At 37.8% G+C, this 14440-nt stretch overlaps 1 protein-coding gene across 3 annotated transcripts in view; it reads right to left on the bottom strand.

The window, feature by feature from the left end:
* The window catches only part of ADK (adenosine kinase), a 577911-nt gene extending 563587 nt beyond the window's left edge, over window positions 1-14324 (bottom strand). For 2 of the 3 annotated variants that reach the window (XM_036928604.2, XM_036928605.2), the window contains exon 1: window positions 14184-14324. In XM_036928604.2, the coding sequence (XP_036784499.1) occupies window positions 14184-14245 (62 nt within the window). In that variant the 5' untranslated portion in view covers window positions 14246-14324. The remainder of the gene's footprint in view (window positions 1-14183) is intronic. The other variant, XM_036928602.2, reaches the window with a different exon arrangement.
* Window positions 14325-14440: the final 116 nt, after the last annotated feature.

The raw sequence follows: 14440 nt of genomic DNA, 5'->3' as shown, positions 1-14440 counted from the left end.
TTGTCTTTAATTTAGCCAAGACTCCTAATTGTCATCAATAATTTCTTAGATCTCTTCATTTTTAAAAATCTCCCACTACAATTTCATTTCTATCAAAACACAAGAGTATTTTTTTGTATCACTCTACAAAAATTTAGTGGCTAAATTTATTATCAGGCTAAGTAAACCCCCAACCCTAGACATTTAGTTTGTATGAATCAAATTTAGGCTTCAGCAAATTATAAATTATTTATCAAGATCTTTTATGACTCATAAGTTGAAACCACAAACGTTCACAAAAGGTTCTACTGGAAGAAAAAATTAACTAATATGGTCCTTAGAAATATCCTTTTTCTAATGCCTAATGCCTGCCATTTTCTATAGAAGATTAAAAATAAATGTGCTCTCAAATTGAATATGCAGTTTTATCTGAAAAATGTCCTAGGAAATAATCATTTCTACCTGATTGTTTTATGAATAAATACTCGATCTGGTTCCTTCTAAGTTTTTTAATTCACTTTTTTTGTTTTCATGACTGAAGGGATGGGGAAGCCTGGGAGTACATTTCTCACTCTTTCAGTTTTCAACAAAACATAAAAGCCTCATAATGCCTGTATGTGAAGTGGGGAAGTAATTAAGTCCAATGTAATCTTCAGGAATTGTAAGAAGGCAGTCCTTTTGCATGCCAAATAGACTTTTTTAGATAGTGTTAGATAGCAAACTTAAGACCCCACAGAAATTTTTAAACCTTAAATCATTTCTTCAGAAACCTAAAAACTCAGTACCCTGTGGAAAAATAATATACATATTTAAGCTAAACCCTGAAACCCAAAATAAACACACTTTCCAAATGGGCAGGGGGGACTATTAAAAGTAACCAACTTTCAAAGGACAAAAACAGAATTAAAAACAGAAATATAATTCAGTCATGTTTTTCAAAAGTATTTTACCATAATTCTGACAGATTAAAAACAGCTACAATTTCTGGAGAAAGAATCTATGTCCCTTTCCCTTAAATTTAGGCTACCGTATGACTCCTTTGAGGAACAGAGTATATGAAGTGAAGCTTTGCCAGATTCCAGGCTGGCCTTAAGAAGACTTTCAGCTGCTTCCTTCGTCTCTTGGAACCCTCAGCTGCCATTTAGGAAGACCAACTACCAAGCTGAATAAACCACATGGAAAGGCCCTCAAACTACATGGAGAAGGAAAGGTGCCCATTTAAGCCAAACTTTCCAGCCATCCTCACCACAAAACTGAGTAACAACAACTTGTACCCTGCAGATCAGACCTATTGTCAGCTGAACACCTACAAGTGATCCTAGTCTATACCACCTGAAGCAGAAGAATCAAATTGAGAACTCTAATAAAATGATTATTTTAAGCCACTAAATCTTGGGAGAGAAAGCCAAACTCACTATGGAAAATCTATTTTGCAGTGCAACCTAGTATTCTGTACATACATCTAACCGAAACAGTTCACCAAGCAATACTTATCCTTAACCACATTCAAATAACTGATATTTTCTATTTTATTTTCCTTTTATAGAACACCAGTTGTGCTATACCCAAACTCATTCATGATCTAGTGTGAAAAGCATTTTAGTCTCTATTACTCTATTGCATACACAAATCTAGACAGAATACTTAATAGGACCCAAATGTCCTGATTCCTAATCCAAAGCTCTTTTCCTTGCACCATGCTAACAGCCCATAGGTATTGTAACAAGAAGTTTCTCACAAGCATAGTACCTCAGAGCTGAGTGAAAAGCTGAAAAGCTGAGATACCTGAGGCTGGAGATGCTGTTGAAATCATAAAAGCCAAGAGAGGAAGTGAGCCTTTTTCCTTTCTTATCACTTCCTTTTACAGCCCCCTTCCTATCACATTTATTTCCCTCCCCCTACTTCCTTTTTCTTATAATTAGCAAGTATTATGAAATTGAGATTTTTAAGTGTCACTTGAATTTAACAAAATGTTGTAGTTCTAGTCTTAAAAGTAGACAACTGAACATTTCATCATTCCTTTTAAAAAGCTTGTGTGTGTGTGTTCGTTCCAAGGTTAATTGGGATGTAAAAGGCTGGTGTGTGTGTGTGTGTGTGTGTGTGTGTGTGTGTGTGTGTGTGTGTGTGTGTGTGTGTGTGTGTGTGTGTGTGTGTGTGTGTGTGTGTGTGTGTGTGTGTGTGTGTGTGTGTGTGTGTGTGTGTGTGTGTGTGTGTGTGTGTGTGTGTGTGTGTGTGTGTGTGTGTTCGTTCCAAGGTTAATTGGGACCGCAGGTCACTTTTAGTAAGAATTCTTATCACTGCCATCTCATATCTGATAGAATATTTCATCATTCCTTTTAAAAGGCTGGTGTGTGTGTGTGTGTGTGTGTGTGTGTGTGTGTGTGTGTGTGATCCAAGGTTAATTGGGACCGCAGGCCACTTTTAGTAAGAATTCTTATCACTGCCATCTCATATCTGATAGAATATTTCATCATTCCTTTTAAAAGGCTGGTGTGTGTGTGTGTGTGTGTGTGTGTGTGTGTGTGTGTGTGTGAGATCCAAGGTTAATTGTGTGGTCACTTTTAGTAAGAATTCTTATCACTGCCTATCTGATAGAATCTTTTTGTAGGATTTTTAAATCACTATGATTATTAAAGGAAGAATAGCTTTTTAGAGGATTACCCCAACTCCATGGATAATTCAGGAATACTTTTGAGGCAAAGGGCCTGCTTATTTTTTTCAATCATACAAATCATTTTTGATTCCTGTTGCTGCTGTTTACATAGTACCTGAATATTGCAACTAATTATTAAAAATCTTAGAAAAAGACAGATTCAGGTTTGAATCCTATCTCTGCCACTTACTGTGTAATATTGGGCACATTAAACTCTCTCTCCAACAGTGATGGTTAATTCACATTACTATATTAACACTAAAGTCATAAGGTTCAGATTATTACTATCAGGGAAAAATGCCAAATCTCCAGAGTAAATTAAAACTTACTAGAAATTGTTCTCTTAATTGGAACATTTTAATTTTTAAACATAAGGAAAATTGGTTTGTCTATGCTTTTAATCATAAAACACAATCTGCTCAAAATTAGAGTTCAATGAGTTAATCCATTTGCAAAGCATCCCAATAAGTATATCCCCCAAGGGAATACTTATTCTTGGAGAGAAATACTACATGTTTGAACAAATTGTATATTGTACAAATTGTTGAATTTGGGAATTCGTGTTCTCTCACTGTGAATGAGAGAACTTGAAAGACAAAAATCTAAACATTACTAAACACATTAGCTCAGAAATTCTTTATTGTTCTCATCTAGCACATACAGAATTCACTTTGACAAGTTCTCAATTTGTATCTTCACGTGTAATAAAAAACAGCAAGATATATGAGTCAGAGGTCCTGCATGTGAAATGACAGCTCACTTCATAGGTAGAGACTCTTAACCTCTCTGGGTCTATTTCCTCAGCTGAAGACTGTTAAGTTACCTGGTAGCTGCCTTCTGAGGATCAATAAGAACAGGTAAGTGAAAGTACTTGACAGTCTTTAAATATTTTATTCTTACCCTAAAAAAATTTCAAAGAAAACTAATAATTTCATTTCTTGTTTCAGAGGGTAGTACAATGGGAAGTTACACAACTTGGGACCAATCTTACCTTAGAAACTTAACTGATACCACTTAACCTCTATGGGCTTCAGTTCTTTCAACTGTAAAATATAAATACTAGATTTTGGTTCTAAGTACCTCACCAGGCACTAGCAATCTAAAGATTCTAAAGCATATTCAAAGAGTTTTCAAAAATCACATGAAATTGTGAACTACTATTTTAAAGCCACATCTGACTCATACTGAAATTTACTGTTTTCACACCCCAACTCCATGATTTGCAGGAAACCTTGGCTCTGGGAGGTCCCACCCTACCTGGGAATTTGCACTCATTGCCATCTCTTCCCACCCCAGCTCCCACCTCCACTCCCACCAGCATTTCCAAACAGCCTTTGGAAATACCAAAGTAGGTTCCCAAATAGAACAGAAAAGACAGCCTGTCTTATTAGTATAGAGAGCACCATCCTGACCAACAAGAAATCATTTAAAGAGCTCTGAATCTGACTTGATAGCGAAAGGATACTATACTAACAAGTTTTCTCAGGAATGTAGTTTATTCAGTTTTCACACAGAACTGAGGTCAAAGGTCTCTGGTGTGTGTGTGTGTGTGTGTGTGTGTGTGTGTGTGTGTTTCCATTGGTGAACAAATGTACTCCTCTTCCCTTCTTTGTGATAAAACTAGGGGAGGAATGGTACACAAATAGGGTAAGGGGAGTGCTAAAGGTGGGATTCCTGTCTAATGTAGGAGGCTAGGCAAAGATAACTTAAGATGCCTCTCAATTCTAATGATCTGTGAGTGTAAGTCTAGAAATTTATTTATTTCTCTACAGAGCACCCTTACAATACATTCAAACAGGAATGAATGCACCCAAAGACAAACTTACCACATAGAGGACCCACAGTCCTCCAAAAAAGTCAAATCTTTTTAAGTCTTTTTTACTAACATACTATTTTTAATACTAAATATTTAGTACTACTTATTGAACCTAATAATATAACTGTTTTAACTATTTTTATTTTAACACTTCAAATCTAAACCAACCAGATCTATACATCTGGATAAGCAAACACTAAGTAAAACAAGACAAAGTAAAATTTTGTCAACATACTTTAATGTGCATCAACATGCTATCCATGCTAAAATGCAATGTCACCAGTTCATCTTGAGTGTGTGAAAATAGAGACATAACCAAGGGTGTAAGTCTGCATCACTTCTATAGCTTAGTATCTTTAATCTTCAACAAAACTGAAAACTACAAATGATAACTAAGGTCTATGCTCTGTTTAAGAGAAAGTTTTTAAAAATCTCTAAGAGGAACCTAGGACTTCCCTCCGTTATGCCTATAAAACAAGAAAATGTTCACATCTCTAATGTAGCTAACTTCAAAGACAACAGATTTGAACTGCTTATTTTTAAAGGTGATAATTTTCTTGTATGTCAATCTATTTACTCAAAAACATATGTGTTTGTTTTTACTGTGGCTCCAGGACTCAAGAGAGTAAAACAGTATTCTGCTATATCAAACTTAAAATAATTTGAGAAAACCTAAGACATCTGAATGTGATTCTTTTGCTATATTTTATTTTCAAGTGACCCCTCTTGGATGAGTCAACAAGAACAAATTTCTTAAAAGACTGTTTTGTGGTATTATCTACTGGTTACATAGTATATTATGTTACACAGCCTGCTATAAAATTTAAATATTAAAATATTTTATTTATAAAATTTGTTTTATTTCATAAAATTAAGATATTAAAATATTAAAAATTTCTGACCTCCACTACTTTTGGAGTTCCAATTACCGTACACTGCAAATAGTCTCAGTAATTAAGGACTTGCTAACTCAGAGGAAAAAGATTCATCATTCTGATAAGCCACTGAGATCCTCTTTGTAAATTCACTTGTTCAGAATAGTTATTCCTCCATCAAATAAGTAATTCTAAGAAAGAAAGAAAGAAAGAAAGAAAGGATGGAAGAACGGAAGAAGGGAGAGAGAGAGAGAGAGAGAGAGAGAGAGAGAGAGAGAGAGAGAGAGAGAGAGAGAGAGAGAGGGAGGGAAGGAAGAAAGAGAGAGAGACCACAGAGCCTTAATAAAATGTTACTGTTTATATAGGGGAAGTATATGTATTCTGAGGGAATTTTCAGCATAGACAAACCCAGGAAATGACTGTTATAGTTAGAACTTACTACAATCACCAGAAAAAAGAGCAATGCAGTCTAGGAGTGCTTCTCTTGCCTCTACTGTCCTCCAGTATCAGATTTATTCCATATACAAGCTCACTCCACGTAATAAGAGCGCCCAAGAACCATGAAGGGTTTAAAGGCAAGGGTTCTATGAATTTTTAATATAAATAAGAATTTATAGCTGATATAAGAATCCATTTTTCACCAGTGAACACCACAAATATAACCTTAAGACATCTTTTAAAAGTTAAGAATTCCTTCATTCAACAAAAATTTGGAGCCTGTTATGTTGCAGTAAGTAGTTATGAGGCATTGAGAGTTATTCAAATAGTTTCCTGACTTCAAGTAGCAGTAGACAAGATAAAACATGCACAACATGCACATACTGTACAAAGTAATAATGCAAAGTAAAAACTACAAGCAGCCAGAGAAGGAGCCATTTCCAAGCTGAGTAATCAAGAAAGCTTTACAGAGAAGAGAGACTTTGGCTGGACCCTGAGGAATGAGGTTTTGAGCTGGGGGATTGTTTTCATAAATATTTTCTATACATGCTACAATGGGCTTTTCTTTTGCTGAGGGAATGACACCACCTCCCTCACTTTACAAAGTCCTGGTGGAAGTGTTGATTTAGAGTTTCCCCTCAACATCCGTCCACAGCTCCACATACATAAACACCACTGACTCAACACACCCACTCACACCCATGCACAACCACTGGCATGCAAAAACACACACATATACATGGAATGAAGAGTACAAACACAGCTAAGGCTGGTCCAAATCTCCATCTTTGATACAGTAATTAGTTCCATGGTAGGTATGTAACCCATGCAGGACCTATCAGAGTATTCTCAAAACTGATACAGGGATGTATACAGGAAGTCTCCTCCATTTGGTCTTGAAAGATTCTGACTTGGGGTTGAGAAATGCCATCTTTCTTATACACTAGAACAGTCTTTTTGAGAAATAAATACCATACCAAAGGCCAACAAAGGCAAGAAATGTACTCCTAGAATGAGTCATACTTGGTTGGACTTCCCAGTTATGTTAGTCCACTCAATCTCTTGGATACTTTAAATGGTTCTACTAGGGACCTCAACCTCTAGAAGGCAAAAAAACAAGTAATCACTTCAATATCATTTTTGGTAATCCCTAATTCTGTCAGTGATGGATTATCACAGGCTACCTCCATATCTACAATCCTGCATTTGCAGGTAACAGCAAAAAAGCAGGGCTCTCGAGTAACTGTAGCTTCCTGATAAAAATAACAAGATCCTGTTATTTAGAATAACAAAACTGATCTGCCTTGAGAAGATAAGAATTTCTTACATAATTCTTGTACTTACTTTCTTGTCCTATTCTAAAGATGCTGTAATCAGCATCCATGAAATAAAAGCCAAAATACAAATGGAAACTCTTAAGTTCTTAGGGTGAAAGCTCATTACATTGCTTTTATATGGACTTTTTTTTAAGAAATCGTATGAAGTCACAAGTACAAACAAGTACAATCAAAACATCAGAAATAAAACACTGTAAGTAAACGCAACAACTTTAAATCTACTTTGAAAAGTATTTTAAGAAGTATCTTCTCCAAGCAGTATGTGAACCTTCAGTTTGTGAGACCACATCAGTGAATTAAGCCTTGCAAATCTCGAAGTCAAAAAGTTAAAAAGAAGTATTTACCTTGACAATTAGGGAGGAAGAAAAGACCAAAAACTCAATGACATAAGCAGTACCAGTATTATGGTCATGGCTAACCAGAAGAGATCTTTGAAACAGCATCTATTCAGTATCACAGACATGTAGAACAGGGATGCAGGAAAAAATATAGCAACTGACACTGATGAGAAATTATTATTCCTCCACAATAGCCAACTTTTAAAAACTGATTATTTAAAATTGTATTAAAGGTCTACAATCCTTTCGTTGAATCCTTGGGGCAAAATATGTTTTGGGGCCAGAATTTTATGAGTTTTAAAAGTTTATGGATTTTATGAAGGTAATACATTGTATGTACTATATATTTTGTAAGCCACCCAGGAGGGTTTCATGCAGCATGCCATTAACATATTATTAATTCTACAGCAAAACATACACATTTGTGTCAGACAAATAAATACTACAGAGAGCTACATATCAGTTCAAGTTTTGCTGCCAAATTAACTCACCTCAAACTTTTTTTTTTTAAACTTTGTTTTCAGAGCTTTTGGGATTTTAGAAAACACAGATGAAAAGATTACAACCTAAAATAAAATCATAAGTTATTTTACAAAGTTGCAGGTTTATTTAGTATCCCAGAGGTCCATTCTGCAATGGTGCTATTTAGTCACCCAGCACTCAGCCAAAATATGTATTCATTACACATCAAGTTTCTCCAGCTTAAAATGAAAAGTCCTAATACACGTTAGTGTAGAAAAGCTGGAAAATACAAAAAAAGAATAAAGAAATAAAAAAATAACCTACAGTCTTTCCACCTGGAGATAACTATTAAATTGTGACAAAATTCTCAGATTATTTCTATACACATTAATACAATAATTAGAATCAAAATCTCTACAGGTTTAGTGTGGATTTGTTTTTAATCTTACCATGTACCTGAACACCCTTCCAACCTGAGGACTTTGATGTTTTTTAAATTCTGGGAAATTCTCAGCCATTATCTCTTCCATTATGGCCTCCCTACCCTTGGCACACTATTTCTTCTTTCTGGAACTCCCAGTTAAAGTTGGCACCTCTCAATTTACATTCGTCTCTCTTAATTTCTCCTCTGTGTTACATTTGGGTGAATTACTCAGTGCTATCTTTCAATTCACTGATTTTCCCTTCAAATATGTTTGGTCTAGAATTTAACCATTTAATTTCAATAGTTCCATTTTTTTCTTTTACATGGGCATTCACTTCTTACCTATTTTTGATTCTTAACACATTGTTTTTAATGTCTATTACCTCTTTTATCCTTTTAAGGATCTTTAAAATACTTAGTCATTCTAAAATTGCTCTAATAATTCCATTAGATTTTGAGTCAGTGTATCTCATGGTTGGCTGTGTTTATTTTCTAAGTAATGGTCTTCCTCATGTTTGCAGGCTTAGACTCTCCCTTCCTTTTCCCAGTGGTTTTAAGGTAGGGCATCCCTCTTCCAGAGCCCATAACCTCCAAGCTTGGAGCTCTTGTGATGGTGGGGAAATCACAGTTCCCAACTCTCAGCCACCTGGCAACTCAGACACTTCAGGTCCACAGCTTTTTAAAGCAACAGCTGAAAGCAGAGGCTTTCAGCCTTCTTTTCATCCAGCCCAGCCCAGCTCCCAGTCTTATCCAGGGTATCTGACTCTAGTTCCCCCATACAGAGTAATTTTCACCAGTCCTGACTCAGAGTCAAACTGCTTGTTTCCTTTCTGTGTTAGTCTCTGTGGATGTTTCTTGTTTTTGAGTACACCCATTTCTTCTTGTTTTCTTCTTTTATTTATTTGTAATTGCTGCATTTGGAGCAGAGTAAGGAACCAACAGCAGGATAAACAGTACCATAAAAACACCACCTAACATTTATTGAAGACTTGCCAATTTATTATTTATTTTCTCACGAAATCCTCTCAACAATCTTTTGAAGTAGGTACTATTATTACATCCACTTCACAAGTGAGAATAAAGAAGCACAGGCCAGTAAGCAATCTTCCCAAGATAACCAGCTAGTAAGACCAAGAGTCAAACCAGATGTCTGATTCCACAGCCCATACTCTTAACCACTGCTCTCTACTAACTTCCATCCTGACCAAAATGTTCATCGTAATTTCGATTCTTTTTTTTTCCACTTAACTGTGAACATTTTGCACACAGGTAGGACTGTAATCTATGGGAGGGAAATAGAGCCATATTCCAGGTAGAAAGTAGCGTATCAGCCTCATGCTTTATTTAATGTTATTCAGTTTAGGACTATACCTAAAATCAGAGACATAGTTTTCAATGCCTATCTTTTTTCTATATCTCTTCCCACTGTCCCTGGCCTCTAAGGCCATGCTTGTCCCTAAATTCCCAGGACTATCCACGCAGGCTTTCCTCTGGTTCCCTCTCTTCACCACTCTTACTCTGCTCTAGTATATAATGCCCAAGAAAGGACCTTATTAGGACATTTACATGAAGTATCCCATGAGAATTTGTTTTCCATTTTCCCTTTATAGCCCAAAGCCTTACAGAGTTAAGTTTGTGAATATTAGTGAGGAATGTGCAATATCATCCACAAGAGCCATACTCAATTTTAGGTTGCATTATTAAAAATGTAAGGTCTAGAAAAGTGAAGATTATCAATCCCACTCTATATTGTGCTAATAATTCATTCAACATGAATGGAATAGCTCCTATGGACCAGCAACCACCCTTTCTCTTTTCCAGTCTGCATATATTTTCCTTACTTAATCCTCACAACAGACCATTCCTGGAACAGTGTGCTCAGTTTATAAAAATAGTCTTTCAGAGAATTTTCTGAAAGAAGGAAAAAAAAGAAGGGGCTACTGAAGCTGTTGCTTGGTTACCTAAGATACTTACAGACTTTTCTTCCTAGATTTACTATATAATTTTGAAGCACAGGGTCCTTAGTGATGTAGGAGGTGGAGGAAAAGAATCAAAGAAGCCCATGCAAGTGAAAATGTTTAGGGAGCAATGATTTGAGAAAAATTCAGTATTGCTAACTGGAGAATTAGAGTTTACTTTTTAATATTAATAAAGTCATGACCCAGAACAATCTTTAATTGCTAATGTGGGCTCTTGGGATCTAACCCTTCCCAACATCAACTTCAGAGCTGACAAATATTTGCTATGACAAATAAGTAGAGCTATGCCTGCTTGACACTGAAGGTGAAAGATTAGTTAGGAAGCTAATACAAAGAAAGTCTAAGCAAGATAAAGTCTAAACTTGAGTGTGGCAGCAGGAATGGAAAATGAAAGTCATTTGTGAGAAAGTACAGAAGAAGAAAAGACCAACTTTGATAACGGTATGTGGATGGAAAATCAATCAAGTATCTAGGTTTCAAACTTTGGAGAAGGAGAGTTAGTGGTGCCATTAACAGATTCAGGAACCATAGAAGAAAGTGCAGATTTAGGACAACAGATGGATTTAGTTTGATATATATAACTTTGAACTGTGAGCACAACACTAAGAAGGAAATACTCAGCAGTTAAAATTAGGGTCTGAGAGTTGAAAGATATATAAAGGCCACACATATAAAAGCATCCAGCACAAAGCCTGGACCCCCTATACTTACTGCTTCAGTCAGACCAAACCATCTGCAGTTCCCTTAGAGGTAGCTCTCTCCCATTTCTACCTCCAAAAAAACTTTCCTATAAAGTCAAACACCCTACTTAATACCTGATTAACTCCTTGTCATCTTTCAGAATGCTCATGTAGTTTCCCCAAACCTAATCATCTCTCATCAGGAGGATGGTACCTGGGTCTTACCTCTCTGTATATGTACCTAATTTTTAGTAACATGCCTAAAATAGCAGGTGCTTGAAAGACTGACTGAAAAGACTAGGCATTGCTCAACAAGCCCTGGAAGGAACTGTAATTGTAATCTCTTAGAGGTGACTACTGAAGAAATGCACTTGGATGAGATTTCCAAAGGAGAGAAAAGAAAACTAAGTGATCCTAAATAAAGTTAGTTATTGTGGAACATCTGTATCTAGAGATAAGTTCCCAAAAAATGCTTCTCCATTTCTTTCAGCCCAATACCTCATCAGTAACACGGAGATCATCACTCCTACCTCCCAAGTTGCTGGGAAGATTAAATGAGACAGCATAGATAAAGCACCTAGTATAATGCCTAGCACTCAATTACTGATCCCTCATGCGTGAACATGTTATAACCTGCTTATTTCTTCACAACCTGAAGAAATTGTTATAACCTGAAAAGCAATTCAGCCTAGAAACATAATGGATATTGGAGAAAGGGAGGTTAGGTTTGCCAGATGCTCTTCCTACACACAATTCTTCAATCTCAACATTATCGCCAATTTGGGCTAAGTCTTTGCTGTAGGGACTTCCTATGCTTTGTAGGGTATTCAGCAGCATCCCTGAACTCTGACCGCGCGGTTCTAGCAGTACTCCACACCAGAAACATCCCCTGGAGGGGACAAAATTCCCCTGGTTGAGAACTACCCTAAGGCTAACTGAAATTCTCACACCTTAAGTCCTTTCTCTGACATCCACAAACATACCTGATACATTTATTTGTTCCCTAATCAGTAGGGAACACATCAAATTATGCTTAACTATATAAGCCATTCTCTCTAAGTTAACCAGAACTGGCACCTAGCCCCTTAACTGCCAAACAAGTCATCAGAGACACTGCACACAACTAACCACTCAGTGCATTTTCATGCTGCACACCTTAAAGCCAAACTAGCACAATGAAAGGAGTAGCCAATCCCAAAAGGTCTTCACACAAAATTAAGAGATTTGTCCCAGTATTCAAGTGTCCTTTAATTTCATGTCTACAGGTGGTACTAAGTAGATATTGAATAAAATGAGTTTTAATTGCCTAAAGACTTTAATACATTTTAAACAGAAACTTGACATATAAAATACATTATATTTAAGAATTAAACGTATCATATACCTGTATGTTGCAACGACCTAAAAAGTTATGTACACTAACAAAAAAAAACAAGTGAAAGTAGAGAAACACAAACTGAGTTAACAGTTCACTGGGGTTCTGGATAAACTGCTTGAAGTTAGTAGTAAGTATAGCATGGTAATTAAGAGTACACACTTGGAATCAGACTACCTGGATTAAAATCCCAAGCCCATCACTTACTAGAATAGGTAGGTACCTTGATCAAGTTACTTAACCTCTATGCCTGTTTCCTACTTGGTAAAATAGAGATAATTACAGTATCCACCTTGTAGGGTTGTTGTGGGATTGAATGAATTAAAATAGGTGAAGTGCTGAACACAGTGCCTGGCACAGACAAACTCAAGTATTAAATTTTTTTCTTTTTAAGTATGAATGAGCAGAAAGGAAACTTATCTTGGGTGGCTGTAAAAAAGCAGGCATAGTAGAGTCAAACAACAAAGGACCTGTATCCACATAACTCTAGGTTCATAATTAAGGTCCTGTTTCATTTGGGTTTCAACTTTCTCATCTGTAAAATAGAAAAGTGCTCTGAAAATGGATTAACATAAGAGAAAATCTAAGAGCTGTATATGTTTAGTAGAACAGTAAGGAAAAGTTGCATCTGTTTTCCAATTTGGTAGAGGAAACTTTGTGAAGGAGGTGCCTTTTAAGGAAATACTCCAGTAACGGGCCAAGTAGGAAAAAGCACATGCCTTGAACATAGTAGTTCTGACTCAAAGGCCCTTATTTTATTCTGTAATTTGAAATCTTCAAATATAGCACATCATGAGTTGTTTAAAAAAAAAAGTGATTTTCTTCATTCAAGGGAGGCACACTAACCCTCTGAGGGTAGTAGGAAAACATTAATACTGACAGGGATTTAGTCACCATCCATTCAAAACAGCCTAAAACACTAACAGGCCCCTAGGTGACTTGGTTTTTTTTTTTCATTTATGAATGATTCATTTTTTTCCGAAGTGAAGAAGAGTGATGTTGGAAAAAATGGGATTTGTATAACGAGGAGTGTCCCGATAGCTTTAAATCAACTTAATCTATTTTTAGATATAAAAATCACTGCCTTCCGATGAACATTTGAAAATCATCGAGGACTATACCTCGATGCTGCATTTATACTTACTAGTTAAGAATATTTTAACGTTTTATAAGTAAAAGTTGCAACATCAATCACACGTGAGGCATGTGTCAGCGGCAGAACTGTCTCCACTGTTGCCAAAAAGTGCAAAGACAAAAAAAATAAAAATCAGCCTGTCCCATCCGTTCGGCCAAATCCCGCCCCGGCAAAGCCTAGAAGGAGGGGTCTGCGTCCCTGGCAGAGGGTCTTCACCAGAGTGACTCTAACGAAAAGGAAGGTCAAGGCGCCCTTGACCTTTACCAAAAAAATCCCCAAGAATTCCGTCTTTGCCCCGGGGCAGTCGCTGGGCCTCCTTCTCGCTATCCCCCAGGAAAGAGGCGGCGGCCGCGTGTGACTCAGCTCTGGTGGGGTCTGGTCCTCCGGGAAGCGAGAGCCCAGCGTGGGAGGGCTCCCACGTGGCGCCCGCAGCCTGCGGCCTGCGCTCCCCAGGCCTGCACTCTGATTGGCCAAGCGCGACCGGAGCCGCTCCGGAACCTTCGGCTACTCCACCAAACTGGGTGGGCGCCCGGCGAGTCACAGCCGTGCGGGCAGGTGCCAGAGCGGCCGGCTCTGCGCGACGGCCCAAGAGGGCAGCGAGGACACCATCCTGCGCGGGGCCGCGCAACCCCACGTGGCCCTGGTTAGTGGCGGGCGCCGTAACCCTCCACCCTACGTCGGGTAGCGCTCACCTCAGCGCTCGCGACGCCTCCACCTTCAGTTTTTTGAGCTTCGGCTCCTCAGTAGCTGCCATCTTCACTCTCCCACCCAACCTAGGATCCAGAGCACGCCCCACCCCTTCGACTCTTGGCCCCACCTCCTGCCCTCATCACTGCCTCCTTTTCCCCAAGTCCCACTCCCCCGGGTCCTCCCTGCCTCTTCCATCTCCAGTCATTGGCTCAGCCCGTAGGCCCCACCCACTCTTTAATATACCCTTCTTCCGGGCCCC

The sequence above is a fragment of the Manis pentadactyla genome, chromosome 8, assembly GCF_030020395.1.
Source record: "Manis pentadactyla isolate mManPen7 chromosome 8, mManPen7.hap1, whole genome shotgun sequence".
Lineage (NCBI taxonomy): Eukaryota > Metazoa > Chordata > Mammalia > Pholidota > Manidae > Manis > Manis pentadactyla.
This window is presented reverse-complemented; position numbering and strand designations above follow the sequence as displayed.